General features: G+C 39.5%; 1 protein-coding gene across 1 annotated transcript; it reads left to right on the top strand.

Moving 5' to 3' along the window:
* The first annotated feature begins 11,267 nt into the window (after window positions 1-11,267).
* On the top strand, window positions 11,268-16,504 carry rcn1 (reticulocalbin 1, EF-hand calcium binding domain). Its single transcript, XM_008310597.3, has 6 exons — window positions 11,268-11,793; window positions 13,771-13,964; window positions 14,047-14,225; window positions 15,238-15,298; window positions 15,616-15,815; window positions 15,908-16,504. Exons 1-6 carry the CDS (start codon window positions 11,570-11,572, stop codon window positions 16,013-16,015), a joined length of 966 nt encoding a protein of 321 aa, XP_008308819.1. The 5' UTR covers window positions 11,268-11,569; the 3' UTR covers window positions 16,016-16,504.
* The last annotated feature ends 245 nt before the right edge of the window (window positions 16,505-16,749 follow it).

Genomic DNA, 16,749 nt, shown 5'->3' with positions numbered 1-16,749 from the left:
CTCTGGTTTGTTACCTGACAGTGACAAGGGAGGAGGGTGACCTTGTGTTTTCAGAGCCATCCCTGCCATAACTTAATCCATATAATACATATGAACCCTCTGATCGTGGTTGCCAGATCATCTCTTTTAATATAAGCCATGTATTCACTTGAAATTATGGATATTGGCAGTTTGTTTGTTTTTTTTCTTTTGTCATTTTGATTTGTCAGGTTGATGTTAATGAAGTTAATGGGTGAATGAAGTAAAGAAAACAGACCAACATGTAGAAAAACAGGGGATGTTAAGAGGTAAAAGAAATAGTACCATTTACGGGACATCTTGGTTTTTTCTTTTTGTCATTTTGGTTTGTCAGGTTGATGTTAATGAAGCTAATAGGTGAATGAAGTAAAGGAAGTCAAGAAAACAGACCAACGTGTAGAAAAACAGGGGATGTGAAAAGGTAGAAGAAATAGTACCATTTACGGGACATCTGATGGATCTTGTTCTGGTTTTCTTTACTTTTCTGTTTCTCTCAGTTGTTTGGTGTGGAATGCTTTTTAAAAAATCTTAAGGAAAATCTCCAGGATTTTTTTTTTCCTTTTAATTTCTAAGACCACTCTAACACTAACATATAGCATCTGTTTGGGTGGACAGCGTGACCTGCATTTGTTGCATCAGCAGTAGAAACAGCAGCAGTTCTCCAGTTCTTCCAACTGTCTGCAACGTACTCTGCGCTGATGCCATTTATGGATCTTTTCTGCCCCCTGCTGACAAACTACCGTAGCATGAATATCTCTGTGAGTTGACGGCCTTAATGAGTTCATAGGATACAATAAGATGAGACATGACACGGTACAATCAAGTCTCATCATACAAAATCACGCAACACCTTATAAATATATATTTTTTGCACAATTTAGTTTCATTTATGTTTTTTTATACTGACATTAAGAACATTTCTGACAAGTCTTTAACATCATTTTGATTCATGGTTTTATTTTTCTGTCTACTTTCTTAGTTCCTACTATTTGTTTGATGACTGTTTAAACACCGGGCTTAGATAATCTCAATTCTTTTAAATTAAATTCTTCCTTCTTATGTGTATAAATATCCAATAGCACAGACGTCCTTTTCAGTCTAATAAAATAAAAAATATCAAGGAATCACCAGATGATAACTGATTCAAAAAACAATCTGGAATTTTCTGTGTAATTGGATTGAATTAAAATAACCTTGAACACGTGTAACAACATGTGCGGCACATCACATCTGCAGCAGACGGTGAAGTTTATCCAAACATTAACTTGTTAATGGCCGCTGACACACACGGATGTCAGTGTGGTCGCAACCGCAGATTGTTCAGTCATGCAGTTAATGCATGTCAGAGCGTGCACTTCACTGCCGTGTCAATACGAGTGACATCACTCATCAGAAGATGTCATTTACATGTTCCTCAGTAAATACAAACACAGTCTGTGTTTACACAATAATGCATGTGTTTAATGAGTATTTAGATTTGAACCGTCATCCTGTCAGGTTGTTTTTTCCATTGGCTGTGTCTTTGTAGATTGTTAATAGATCGTTAATAAATAAAAAAAACACGTGTAAAAGGTTTTCTTTAACTCCTGTGTAGTGAGACCTGCTATGACCTGTGGTTCAGAGATGGTAGGCTGCGCTGGAGGTGACGACGTCAAGATTTTTAATTTGGACTGTCCAGGACGGACAGAATTAAAAGTTGATTTAAAAAAAAAAACAAAGTTGAGAGATGACAGGAAGAGATGGTTCGGGCATGAAGTGAGGAGAGATGGTGGAGGTAATCTACAGAGGGTGTTGCAGATGGTTGGTGTAACAGTAGAGGAGTCAGGAACCAGGGTGAGATTGGTTTTATAATTGTGCATTTGCATTCGTACTTCACCCCTGAACCCTGACTGAAGCTGTAACTAATACAGATCGTTGAGAAGAAGAATTTTCTGGTCCAGGTAGAAAAGAAGTCGGCGATTATCCTTGTAATGTCCCGGTAATGTTAAAAGAATGAGACGCAATTTTCCATTTGGTTACATGGAAGAAAATGTCAACGGTACTGAGCTGAGACTGTTGAGTTTTAATCACCAGGAGAGGTGTGAGGGTTTCAGTCGGCTCGTCTATAATCCTGCAGATCAGGTGACGTCTGCATTTAAATTAGGGTCAGAATTAATGTGTTAATTATTTTCTGAAATTTCTGAAAATTCACACAGAGGGATATTCACAGCATTTAAATTAAAAAAAAATTCACACAGAGTGATATTCACAGCATGTCCAATAATCGTTAACTTTTGTTGCTCTAATACAGTGTTTCCCAAACTGTTCTGTTTCTGACGACCCATATTTTAAAAGTCTTTGTTACCCAAGTCAATAGACATTATTCGTAAACTCCTCGGAAACATGATGTGAGACGACCAAAAAAAATCTCTTGCGACCCAATTGAGGGTCCCGACCCTGTCTTTGGGAAACAATGCTCTAAAACACAGTCAATACACGGAAAAAAAAAGTTTGTGTTTCACCAGAGCAGCTTGCAAAATAGCACCATTCAAAATATCTAATATGATTTTCCTTTTTCTTTAACATTTTTAATTAAGCTTTTATTGAGATATTTTCTAAGGTTTTTTAATTGTTTTAATTTTTTTGTTTTTTAGAGAAAGATGAGAAGAAACTAAAACTGCCCCTGTGTTTTCCTGCCCGGTGTCCTCAGCTCTGTAGGTCATTCTGTTACCCAGAGTGCTGTGCCACATGTGTACCACTACCTTCTAGGTGACTGGTGAGTACTGGGTGTTTGCGACTACATAAATTCAGAATACTCTTATAATGGTTTTAAACATGGTATCATGACAACCGTAACACCTGCATCATTTGCCTGTAAATGATTCTTTTGATACAAAACGGTGGCTCCTCCGGTCCATCCCTGCTGCCGTGCTGCTGCTCTTCCCTTAGAGATTCTCTGTTCCTGCTTTTTTTTTTCTTTCTCTCTCTCTCTCCCTCTCTCTTTTTATGCATGGGCAGAGACGCTGGCATTTACTTGACAATTTCTTGCCTTTAAGTGCAGTGTTTTTATCTATACCTAAGATAGCCACGGAGCAGGACAATTTAACAGGCAATTTAACTGACCGTGTGTTAGTGAAGCTGTCTGAGTCCCACTCTCTGCCAGAGTGCCATGGCATGATGGATGTAGGCAGTCTGGACACACAAAAAGACACACACAATCCCTGCGAACACACAGACATACCCAGACACACCGCCCGCCATATTTCCCCAACACAAACACATATGGGCCCCTCCACAGCCAACCCCCTTCCATTAAGTCAACATCTTGTGCTGGCGGTTGGAACAGTGTGGGGCTGGAGTCAGGTCGTCCAAATCCGTCAGTAAGCGGAGGCAAAGGCGTTTGTCATCCTCCTCTCTGGGCACCATCCTCCTGGAAGAGAGACAGCGGGGACAGAGGGTGGTGCAGCTTCGTAGCATCTGGCTGTGGTAGCTCCAGCTGCAGGAGGAAAAGGGGGACAGGAGCCACGCCGCAGCCCAGGGGGAGACGCTCCTTCTGCAGCCAAAACTGCTCCAATTTCCCGTCTCGTGGATGGAGTGGGGAAAAAAAGGCGAGTTTGTGTCGACGAAATGCTGTCGAGTTTGGTTGAGAAACAGAGGAGCGGGAGAAGTTGTAAATCAGAGAAAACACTCTGTGACCATTCTTTAATGATCACGTCAGTGCAGTTTTTACATCTGTCCTTGGTGCACTGCTGCAGTGGTGTCCAAGTTGTTGTCAAGGCACGGCCAGATTTCATAATGTGCAAATAGCTGAGGGCCAACAGTTTCTCTACAATAATACTAATGATAATTTAAAATCACTGTAATTAGGTACTGGACCACCTCCACTGTTTAGTTTTGATTAAACTGATAAAATAATCAAATGAAAGAATTTTCACACCAAAAAATCAAACCTTTAAATTCACGTTAAGTCAAAGTCACAAACAAAAGTTTGGAAACTAAAAGTAAGGTCACAAAAAAGTTTTAAAAAATTACACAAAACACAAAAAATACACAATAACTATTATTATTATTGTGATTATAATATCACAAAGGCACAGACCTCAGTGCAAAAAGAAAGGAAAAAGTAATAATATAAAAAAAAACCTCTTGGGAACTGGTAACGCTGATGCACACACTCCACTCCAATAGGAAAGGAAAAAGTAATAATACAAAACAAACCTCTTGCGAACTGGTAACGCTGATGCACACACTCCAGCCTCTAGGTGGCAGCAATGAACCTAAAGCTAATTTGCCAACCATGAAGAAAATACAGGAGATGCAATAAAACTAGTAATAGTACCAGCGCTAACGTGAGCTACAACAGTTACAACACTTAGTATTCAGTCTTCAACGAAGTTCACCTGCCGTAACTATTTGATAAAAATTAAATTATTATCATTCACTTAACCAAGAAGCATCAAATAATTAGATACATTAGTTAGTTTGTTAAACACAGATACACATTCTATGAACTCTAAAGTGTTAACGTGTCAAACACAAAAACACATTCTATGAACTCTAAAGTGTTAATTACACATTTTTTAATTTCATTTATATATTTTCTATTTAAATTTAAAAATGAAATCCAAATCTAAATATATGAACCCTTGCGTTTTTCTTTTAATACTTCATTACTGAGGTCAAATTAACACAGTGTGTTCATGGCACTCGGCCCAGTCAAATATAAAACACAATTGGATCTAATATCACGGGCGGTCCGGCTCCACAGACCCCGGGCTACAGACACACAGTCAGAGTGGTTCAGTTTGAGTCCTGGTCTCCGTGGCCACTGAGGAAACTTGTCAGTGATCGGCGGCTCATCCACAGCCCGGAGCCAGCGTTTAGCATCAGCACTTAGTGTTTCAGAGTCTTTCAGTGCTAGTTCTCAGGCGATCCAGTGATCAGATTATTACGAGGAGAAGGATGCAGGGTCCTCTGAGGGGTCACACACACGCCTCCTTCTCCTGTAGTGAAGTGTGACCTTTAGAGGGGAAAGATCTGGAGGCCAAACGCCCCCTCCTGTACAGTCTGAGACGTGTCCTAGCAGCAGAGTGGTGCAGTGGTACGATTCCCAACAACCACACGTGAGGTTCTGGGTTTGATTGCTAATCACTAATGTGTTGCAGAAAGGCATCTAACATAAAAACTATTGCTGTAGTGACCCCTACAGTAGTGTTCGCTAAGATGTGATGGTTTAATAGTTGCTTTAGATTGTGAGTCTGACTGGAAATTTCCAGAAGCTCATTTCCTTTTATTTTTACTTATGTTTTGCCAATACTCATTTTGTTTACATATGTACTTGGACAACACTGTTCAGGAGTGGTTAGTGTTCTTGCCTTACAACACGATGATGTCCTGTTCGATCCCCACTGGTAACCGATGGTCTCTCTGTATGGAGGTTGTGTTTGTGATCGTTTTCTCCAGATTCCTCCACTGGTACATTAATAGGTTGTTGAACAGTCTGGTGTCAACAAGAAAAGTTTTTTCTTTTCAGACGTGTTATATGTCATATTGTCATATTTTTTCAGTGTCAAAAATATGACAATAATGCAATTAATTGCTAAGCCTCTAAGAGAAATGATACATTTTTTTAGTTATATCCCACCACTATTTATTGCTAAGTATTACTTCACAATGTGTGCGGAAAGAGTCTTGATGATGATGTGCAACGATGCTTTTGGTAATAATAATAATAAATAATAATAAATAATAATAATAATAGGTAAATTAAAACAACCTATCCTTTGTAAAGAATATGATTCTATGAAGGTACAGATTTAATTTAATTTTAAAAACCCATGTGAATTTTCTAATTTCTTAAAAGAAAATCCATGTGAATTTTCTAATTTCTTAAAAGCCCGTAATTTGACGCACACACTCCAGCCTCTCTGGTAGCAGCGGTGCTAACATTAGCTACAACAGTTGTGGTTAACATCAGATTAACCATAAATCAGCTCATTAATTAGATGCATTTTTATATCACATCACAATTATAACTAATTTTGGAAATTCAACTTAATATTTTAGTCCAGTATGATTAAAAAATAATAAAATAATTCTTTTTGTCTCCTTAATGCTATGGGAGACGAAAGTCTATTGTTAGCTAAGAAGCTAATTAAATTGGCGGCACAAATCAGAAGCATCTGTCTGATGTCACTAATAATGTGACAAGGGAGACGTCAAGGCCGTTTTCTCCGATCCCTTGAAGACGCATCATGTCTGTGCAACATGACAAATGTCAAAGTCCCAAAAGACACAACACAAATGTACAATTTTCTCCCCTAAACCCCCACCATAAATGTCAGTCTCACGAAGAGCAGCAGCCGCCGCGGAGGGCCAGAGGGTTTCCCCGCGCACCGACACCCGCGGCCAGCTCCGTTCCCTCCAGTCTCATGATGACGGTCCCCAGACAGTCTGTCCCCTAACAGCTCCAGCTAATCTTCTTTTCATGCTTTTCATTACGACCTGTCAGGACATAAATTGGCAGCGAATTGCCGTGTTTATTAACACGGCACTAAAACAGCAGCCTTAACTGTTCTGTGTGGAAAATGTTAACGTTTAACAGTGACCAAGTGGATCAATTAAGGCACGGCGTAAAAAGAAAAAAAAAAAGAAAAAAAAATGATGCCGTTCCAAAACACACACGGACACACACATTCGCACAATTCCACCTTAATATGCCTCCTCAAACATTATGTCCTCTGTTGATGACCCCCTTTGAAGACCTATTCAGACAGACACTTGCTCGCCGCATATTTGCAGCTCCAGTAACGACGGCGAGCGGCCATGCTTCACGGAGCAGAGCATCAACAAAGTCTGGGACTTTTGCTGCAGCCTTTTGCCATATAACACCGTAATTACCAGATCAAATCTGTTCAAATGGAGGCGACGCTGCTCCGTGATCCTTCCTATACTAATCAGCACGCTGAGGTATGGCTGCGCCACTATAAATTGCTGACTTAATTAAAAACCAGGACCTCTCTGTCATCTAATTACAGGGAGAAAAGGTTATTGCTTCAATGCAATTTCCCAAATATGATTCCTTCACAGTTATTAAAGGCCCCGGCGTCGTTTATTGTTTCAGATTTTTCAATATGGAAATGGCCTCGCTGACAGACGTAATGACTCGAGGAAAACGCTTCATCTCGATAGCGGCCTGGCATGGCCATTTGTCTGAGATAAGTGGAGCGGACAGGAACGGGGGAAATGTCATGGGAGGCATCCCATGATTGCCTCCACTTTACAGTTGTCATTAAACAGAGCAAAGGTTTCTTTTCTCCTACGTGGCAGTGATGAGAAGTTTATTAATCTCTGCAGAATAGTGGAGTCGCTGAGTTATTGCAACCATGAAAACCCAGCAGCAGGGGGAGAGGAGGGAGACGGGGGAGAGAGTAATGGAGTAATGAGAGACGCTATTTTTGTAGTTATTGTTCAGCGGAATCAATAATTCACCTCATTCGACTTAAAAAGCTCACAGTACACAAGGAAAATCCCATTTATTACAAACAGAACAAGAAAATATTGAGAGCCACAATAGATGGGTTCCAGTGTGAACAGAGAAAACTGCTGTAAATGAAGTTTAAAGTACTGAAGGAAATATACATCTGCAGCAAATTACAAAAGAAAACCTTTAGCCTTTGATAAGTCAAAAAGTTACTACAACTGTAGATTATTTTTCCTGCAGAGAGATGATCTTTGGTAGGAATTTACTCAGCTCTTGTTTTGATCTTTTTCAGCAAATAATCTAAATATTTAACCTTCTTTACTTTTTCCTACTTTTGTTACTGACTTCTTTGGCTAACCTTTAGCAATCATCTCGATTTACTTGAAGCTATCTCTTGGCGAACTTCTATCTGTTGTTAAGTTAATTTTGTCTATATTAAGGTATTTCTCAGTCGATGTGTAGCCATATTGTTAGCTTTTAGTTTCATTTGTGGCTAACCTTTAGCAGTTTTAGTATATATTTATATTTGGTATACCTTTAGCAACCCATGGGTAAAGTATAAATCAGCTTTTAGAACATGTAGGTTTTGGAACCGATGCTTCGGTGCAGAACTGTTTTATGATTTGATTCCCAGTTTCTTGGCTCTCAGAGAAAGGAGGGATTGCTCATAAAATAATTAACTTGTGAGGCTAATATTAAAATATCTGGTAATTTGATTTCTATTAATGGCTGACACCACTCAGAAGTAATTTTGTGAGGGCAGAAATTACCCAATAAAACACACATAAAGAGGCCGCAGACACTGAACGTCCCGGACACTAATGCTGCGTGTCTCCCACCATAGGGTTTTCTTAATTACATTAACCAGATGCATTGTGCAGGGTGTGTAATCTCATGGTTAAATGAACTCTTCTGTAGCACCGCCCCCTCCTCTCCCACCTCCTTCCTCCTCTTCTATTCCACATTGAAATATTCATGGTGAAAGCCACTGCTTCCATCTCCCGCCTCACCCCAGCACGCTAATGCCTGCAGTTGTTCATCCATGGAGCCATAGATGAAAATTAATTCTGATTTTTTTTTCCAGAAAGCTTAAACGCTAAATTATAAACCCTAAAAGAACTGGAAACATATATGATAATAATTGTGTGTTTTTTTAACCTACAGTGTGATGGTAGCATATGTCAATAAAAAGGAACATCTCCAAAGACTACAGATTTCATAAAGGTCATTTAAAAAAATTAAAATTGACTTTGGTAATTAATTAACAAAGGTTAAAATAATCTGGAATATAGTTTCCAAGTATTTCCCTTGAAATTCACATAATGGTATCAGAGATACGTAGATAGATAGAAGTTGTAATTGAAAGCACTAATAGCTATCAATGCTATCTTGTGTTAAATATAGCACAAAAGTTCCTACAAATGGCCAATCATTGGCTTCAAACCATTAAATTTAAGCCTATAAAATCAGCAGAGGATTAAGAAATAATCTGGATTGTTATAAGGGTCAAAAATGTAGCCTGAAATTGTCAAAAACTAAAGTAGCATAAATGGCTAAAATTAACCTAAATAATCAATAGAAGGTAACTTCTAACAGCCGACAATAAGCCATATTCCTAGCAATAGCTGCTAACAGCTACTGTATATTCTATCTTTTAAACAAATAAAAAAATTGAATCAAAAATAGCTAAATTACATCATAAAGTTAAATTGTTAGGACCATAATAGATGGTTAACAATAGCTAGCATCATTGCTAATTAGCCAATGGTTGCACAGTATTTGCCAGAAATAAAGATAAAATACTGAAGCTAAAAGTCAAACAAGCATATTTATTCCAGTTTATATTTTTTTTACATTATTATAATTTGTCTTCTTGGAAAACCCCTAAGTTGCTTCTTGTTTGAACCCCACACTAATCCAAACTGACCAGGCGGGACTAATTTAAATACATTTAGTGTTCATTAATTGAATAAAGAAGCCAGTTAGCCTTAGGGTGGCTTCACAATCGAAAACTAGGGAGTACTGTTTATGCAAAACAGCAAAGTGCCATGTGCTGCCCTATTATGCTAATGGTGAATGGCCAAATCCATGTTCTGCTGCCCTGTGAGAAGCAGGATTAGACGTGACAGCGCCGGCTACGTGTGTCCAGGGAACGGACTCTGTTCCTCCACATTACAGTTCAGATACATCTGAGTAATGTGATGCCTCTAAACCCACCCACACCATGTCTGTAGGCACATTTCCACCGCCACAACTGTTGGAGAATTCCAGGAACTACAGCGTGTGTGTTTTCACCACAGGGACCAGGAACTGAACAGTCGAGCCAGAACTCTTTATTTTCAAACAGGATAACTGTAGAATGTAGAATCGTTAAGAATAATTAAAGAACTTTTTATTGAACAAATCAAGATGCAAAACCAATTTTTAGCCATTGGATATGGCATCAAATAGAGGCAGACTTTGGACAAACTGACTAATGAAAATGTCCAAATATTCTGCCAAAATGTTTGAAATTCAAATGATGGTGCACAGGTTACACGCCCGTTAGCAACTCTATTAGCATTAGCATTTTGAAGCATTAAATCATCACTGTTTGAGTGTTGTACCATTAAACTGTGTCATGTGGATTACAACTGTGGCCATCTGTGATCATATTTTGTAAATAGTTTAGTAGTATCTGAATTTTTAATGCACCAAGTCACTGGTGTGTGTGTGTTATAACGCAGTCCATTATCATGAACCATTGTTGTTGCCTCACGAATCACAGGAGGACCAGTTGTCATGGATATTTTTACTCTGTGGAATTTGGCCCTTGATGACACTTGAACTCCTGCTGTGCACGCACACGTGTCTACAGGCTTCTTTCATTAACACACAGTGGTCAGAGTGAGCGCATGCGTCGACTAAGTCCGACGATGATGACACCAAAGCGGCAGCTACAAAAAAGTGTGCAATTTAGCACCACTGTGACTTCTAAACACTACTTTTTGCTTCCACACTGACCCACTCCTACGGTCTGAGCTCCAGCGGTACACGCGTCAGGCTGCAATCGGTGTTGCCAGATTTGGTGGTAGGAACAAGCAACCATGTGTCCCAAAACAAACCGAGGTGGCAAGGGTGGATAGGCAAGTTAATGGCTAGAGATCAATGCATTTATTTTATGCATTTATTGAAAATTGTTTTCAGGAGCCACAAATGTAAAAATAAAATTAAAATAAATATACTACATCTGCTGCTGGATTCAATTAGAAGCCCTTTATAACTGTCCCCTTTGTAATATTTGATGATTTTTTGCCAACATTTTTTGCATTTTGTCTCTATGTTTGTATATGTCTATAAATTCATCCATCTATTTGTCTATAATTCAACTTAGCTTGGCAGTTTTGGAGAGAGATATAGACTAATTGGCACAACCAGACAAACTTCCTGTTGGAGACACGACAACTAACAGCAGTTAGCAGTTAGTTAGCCTAAACAATAAACCCTATATTTTCTAAATCTTGTATTGTTAATATAAGTTCAGTATAACATTAAATGTATGTAGAACCCTTAGTGTTTCTGCTGTTATATTGGTTTGTAGGGGGCTATTTTAATTTTACAGTTTGTATCTATATTTTAAAGCAAATGTATAGAATAACTCAATGAAAACGCTTAAAAAACAAGGACATGGCAACCATGGCTGCAACGTGGCGCCCGAGTCCATCTCCTGTTACCCGACATCCTGTGAACCAATGGCAGAAACTCTATCAGGGCAAGAGGACGTGCCGCCTTTGAAACACACTCTGTGATTGGCTGCTCATAGGGAAGGCGGCAGGAAATCCCAGACCGGTCTCTAGCCCAGGAACAGAGGAACAGGGTTTGGCCAAAATCCGTTTTTGGGAAATCTGGCTTTGATTGGACTCGTGTGCAGGTTTGCAGATTTGTGGATGCTGCAGCTGCTGGTGCAGCACCGTTACGTTCTTGACGGCCAGGGGCACAGAGTCATTCAGGTTTGAATTGTTACAGCGGGTCCATCCTCGCTTTAGTCTGTTGTTGTTGTGCCTGGGATCATCATTTAGGCCCTTGTTAGAGAGAAGTCAGCTTTCTGTGATGGAGCTACTGGGTTTGCTGTGCGCCGTGCTCCTGTGCACGGCTGCGGTGCAGGCTAAACCAATGCTAAGGAAAGACAGAGTCCTCCATCCAGAGTCCGAGCTGAGCAAGAGGACACCGGAAGACAATAACAGCTTCCAGTACGATCATGAGGCCTTTCTGGGCAAAGAGGAGGCCAAGACATTTGACCAGCTAACTCAAGAGGAGAGCAAAGAAAGACTAGGGTAAGGCAACAGCGTTAGCATCATCGGTCTTCGTCATCACTTTGTCAGGAAACTGATTGCATTGTCTGGGAATTAGACATTAAAATCGCGTATCGCGATAACAGAGGTCGCCATAAAAACAAGCAGATGGCTTTCCATGATTGAGAGATCGTTAGTGGCACAGAAGCCTGCAAAATAAACCCCTACACAAATTCTAGTAAAAGTGTAACATGTTTTAATATTCTCCAGGGTGGGGTAGGCCCAGTAGGTGGCAGTGATGCTAGGCATTAGATGCTGAGCTCCTGAATAATTCCAAAAAAGAAGATAAACTCTAAAGTAGTTAGAGAAATCAGCCTGAATTTTGGCCTGTCTTTTAGTGCCTTATTTATTGTCTTTTTTATTAAAAGCGTTAATTGTCAAATGTTGACACATTCAAAAGAAGAATGGACATCATTACCTTGTGTAGGCAGTACAACAGTTGGCCTTGAGTTCTGAATTATGTCATTATGTTATTTTTTACGAAAACATTGCTAACAAACAAGTGAAATGAATTCACTTTTTTACGAAAACATTGCTAACAAACATACAATACATTGTAACTATTGTAAGCCTACGTATTTTAATTCAAGAACTACCCAGTTAAGCTCTGCTCATAACATTTTAACCACAAACATTTATATAATTTCAAAGTTAGCTAAAAAGAATTCAAGAACTACCCAGTTAGGCTCTGCTCATAACATTTTAACCACAAACAGAACAAAAACTTTATTAAATTGCTATGAAACTAAAAGGCTGCATGTTGTTCAATCACATACTCTGACTTCTCTGCTGCTGCTGCTGCTGCTGCGTGTGACAACCAACATTAAACTTTAATTACACGAGAACAAATGCCTGTAGATCTGCAGAGCTGGAGGAAACTCCCTCCGTCACACACAAACGAACACAGACTCACACACACAACCTCAAGAACATTAAAGTCATCAGCCCTATCTCAAATGTAGATCGTCATTAAAGAACAATTTGGAGACGATAATGAGCAGCACTTTCTAAGTGTTGCATGGTTCTTGGTCGACATGTTTGTACCACGTAACCCTTTTTGTGAGTTCCCCCTGAGAAAACTCTCTCCTGCGGTGTGGAGAGTGGGAGGATCCCCTTAACATCTCAACGTGGCAGCAGCAGGTCTAAAAATTACAACACAGTTACACTACACTGCATTTTTCTCTTTTTTTTTTCTCCTCCTACTAAACCGGGGGTTAGCCTGCTCCTCCCACCCCAGGCTAAGTGTAGACCTGTTCTGTATGGTGAAAGTAGAACAGCCTGTAACAAGTCTGTGGTAGTTCAATTCGGTCTGTGGCCAATTATATGAATTAATTTGGAAAGTATTTTTATATATTTTATTAATTTTAATTTCTTATTTGCATGTTTTGATTATTTTTTTTTGCGTGCTAATCCTAGATCCTAATCTTTAGGACTGCAAATTTCTTTCTTCTTCAAATAGCTGTGTGTGTGTGTGTGTAGCTTTTTTTTATTTGTATATATATTTTTGTTTTTATTCTTTGATGAATGTAATGTTTTTGTTATTTAGGGCAACATAAGTTAATGAGTTAATGATATTTTGTGTAGTTTAAATGAATTGAATATGTACATGTTATTGTATAGATTTATATATTATTTTATTTTTATTATTTTAATGGAAACGTTTTTAAATTGTAATACAAGATAAGGTTAAAGATTATTCAGTTTTCAAGTATGTGTTTTTCTTTTTACCAATAAAAACGGCTCAGGTTACGAACCTCTTGTAATTCAAACTCACATTAAACTTAAATAAAGATCAGATACAGACTGAGAATGAATCAGACTCTGTTCTCCAGACAAGTCAGTGATCCATCAAATCTCCATTAAGCTGGTATTTAATGGTATTTAATGACTTTACATTCTCAGTAAAGACTTAAACAAAGGTGTCATTCATTTATTTTCTTTTTTTTTTTAACCACATAGGAAAATTGTGGACCGGATCGACACCAACGCAGATGGCCTGATCACCACAGACGAACTCAAGTCTTGGATCAAACGAGTCCAGAAACGCTACGTGTACGAGAACGTGGCCAAGGTGTGGACAGATTATGACCTGGACAAGGACAACAAGATCTCCTGGGATGAATACAAGCAGGCCACATATGGATACTACCTGGGTAGGCGTTAACTCCGTGTGTAATAATAATTAAATTCCCAGAGGGCAGTGACGGTAAACCTTCTTTCCTCTGTCTTCCTCAGCCAATCCAGAGGAGTTTGAAGAGGCCACAGACCAGTTCAGCTTCAGGAAGATGCTTCCTCGAGACGAGAGGAGATTTAAAACTGCTGATCTGAACCACGACCTGGCGGCAGACAAGGAGGAGTTCACAGCTTTCCTCCATCCAGAGGAGTTTGAACACATGAAGGATATTGTGATTTTGGTGGGTAGGCCGTTAAAACCTTATAATTAAAAGTTGTTAGAAAGAGGCACGGCAGTGTAATCATACAGCACCACGGGCTCCGTCTGAGACATGTCAACTCACACCGAGAGGGGAAAACACCCATCACCTGGGTGCCAGAGGTTCCCAATCACTGGCCCTTGGATCATTATCAGGACGTTGGTCATTGGGAATTAGGGCATATAGAAAAGTTGAAATTACATGATTTTTGGATTAATGAAAGCCCGTCAGTAAAGACTGATGCAGCTACAGTCTTAATGTTAACATCAGTCCTAACCCTCTGTACTTGGCAGTTATTAGCATCACTCACTTGGATGTGTGTAGCATTAGCCGTAGCAGCTTCAGTCTCTCATTCCATCTGTGAGTCTTTGTCTGTTGTACATTTTTAATCTACATCTCCGGTTAACAGGCGACCTCTAACAGCCTAATGCGACTGAGGAAATGAATGCGTGTTCTTATTTATTATTAGTCAGCTGTTGGACACGGTGGTAAATTATGGAGTGGAGTTCAGCGAGACCATCTCACCTGCAGGATGTGAAAACAGCTGTTAGCACGGCATGTAGGCAAATGTAGTGCAGTTATCAAACATGTCAAGTGTGCGGCTGTTCACACGCAAACGTGGGACTCGCATGATGTCGGACTATATTCACCTAGTGTTCTGAAGGTCTACGTTCTGCATCTGTATCTGTAGAAGTTTAGTCCTGGTGTTTATTTGTATTACTGTTTGATCACCATAGATTTTTTTTATCACAATTAGTTTTGTTTTTTTTATTTTTTGTAAGAACTACGTTAAATACCATTTTAGTCCTGGTGTTTAGTTGTATTACTTTTTGATCACCATAGATTTCTTTATCACAGTTTGTTTTGTTTTTTATTTTTTTGTAAGAACTACGTTAAATACCATTAGCAACTGAAATGATTCACAAATTATCGTTACAATCCTACTATTCACGGTTGCCGAGGACTTAACTGTGTCAACTGAATGTGACCACAGGAAACTCTGGAGGATATTGACAAGAATGGAGATGGACACGTGGACGAGGACGAGTACATCGGTAAGTTCACACGATAAATACTAAACATCACTTTCTTCTTCATTGTGTTCTACTCATTTGTGATTTTTGCATTCTTCTACTCCTTCATGAAATGATTGGAATGAAGGTCAAACGACTTAAAGGAACCTGAGTTAGTCCAGTCTGAACCTCCGTACCTCCCAACATTAGTTGTTGGTCTGATCTGATCTGGTCATCACTAACCCTCTCTGTCCCGGTCCACTTCATTTACTCTCCTACCTCAACCACCTGCTCATACCACACAAAAATCCCATTGTCTCCTTCACTTTGCTGACATCACAACACTGTTCTTGTTCCAGCCGACATGTTCGCCCATGAAGACGGGGGTCCAGAGCCAGATTGGGTCAAGACGGAGAGAGAGCAGTTCTCCGATTTCCGAGACTTGAACAAAGACGGTAAAATGGACCAGGATGAGATCCGTCAGTGGATTATGCCACAGGACTATGACCATGCACAGGCCGAGGCCAGACACCTGGTCTATGAGTCTGACAAGGACAAGGTACGGCTTTAGAGGAATATTTCATAAAAGGTCTGGTTCATTATGGATGTGTGAAAGAAAAATACAATATCTTTTTTTTTCTTTTTTTTTAGGATCAAATGCTGACCAAAGAAGAGGTTCTTGAGAACTGGAACATGTTTGTTGGAAGTCAAGCCACCAACTACGGAGAGGATTTGACCAGAAACCACGACGAGCTCTGAGCCCCTGACATTTTCCTGTGTGACTGTGTGAGACCTCCTGACAACTTTGATACCATGAACATACACCATCTGAACAAAACGTTCATCCCTCCGCTCTTTTCTACCACTGCCCCCACCGCGCCCTTGTTTCCTTATTGAAATGGGTCGGGCGTCAGCGGATCAGGACCTCAGACCAACACTGTAGACACCCAGGGAAGTTGGTCCTACCACGTTACACTCCAGGTGTTTCTGACATTCAGAAACATCACTGGTGTCTTTCAGTCGTATCCTCCTCAGCGCCTCTGCCTCAGAAACGAACGCTGTCACTGTCAAAAACTAGAAACAGCAAAGTTAATGTGAAACTGCAGCAGAAGCTTCTTATTTATTTCTCATGTAACGTCTAATCTTAGGATTTAATTCTTTTCCCTGATGGTTTTAAACTGTTTACATTTATGATCAAATGTATTTTTTGTTTTCATTACATGCTTTAAAACTAAGTGATGCTGAACTTTTTTTCTGATGTTGAACTTTTTTTTCTTTTGCACGTGTTTGGTTTTAGTTTAGCCTGTGAAACAGAAACGTTTTCTTACATTGTGTGAAATGTATTTATTGGAAAAATGGAAGCCGACAGCAGGTCGCTTTTGTTCACCTTAATCGTCAACCATTTCACGACCACAGTGTTATTTTGCAGTGTTGTGTTTTTTTTCAATAACACTTAAGCCTCACAGGAGGAATAGACAGTTTCCTCACCTCAC

Source organism: Cynoglossus semilaevis, chromosome 5 (genome assembly GCF_000523025.1).
Source record: "Cynoglossus semilaevis isolate Cse_v1.0 chromosome 5, Cse_v1.0, whole genome shotgun sequence".
NCBI lineage: Eukaryota > Metazoa > Chordata > Actinopteri > Pleuronectiformes > Cynoglossidae > Cynoglossus > Cynoglossus semilaevis.
Note: the sequence above shows the minus strand (reverse complement) of the source record. Positions and strands in the feature narration are given on the sequence as shown.

Excerpts from the sequence above, each read along its gene's own strand:
- rcn1 (XM_008310597.3), top strand. The coding sequence starts at position 11,570 with ATGGAGCTACTGGGTTTGCTGTGCGCCGTGCTCCTGTGCACGGCTGCG. Across the intron at positions 11,794-13,770 it reads GAGAGCAAAGAAAGACTAGG|GAAAATTGTGGACCGGATCG; the intron begins GTAAGGCAACAG and ends TTAACCACATAG. Across the intron at positions 15,299-15,615 it reads GGACGAGGACGAGTACATCG|CCGACATGTTCGCCCATGAA; the intron begins GTAAGTTCACAC and ends TTCTTGTTCCAG.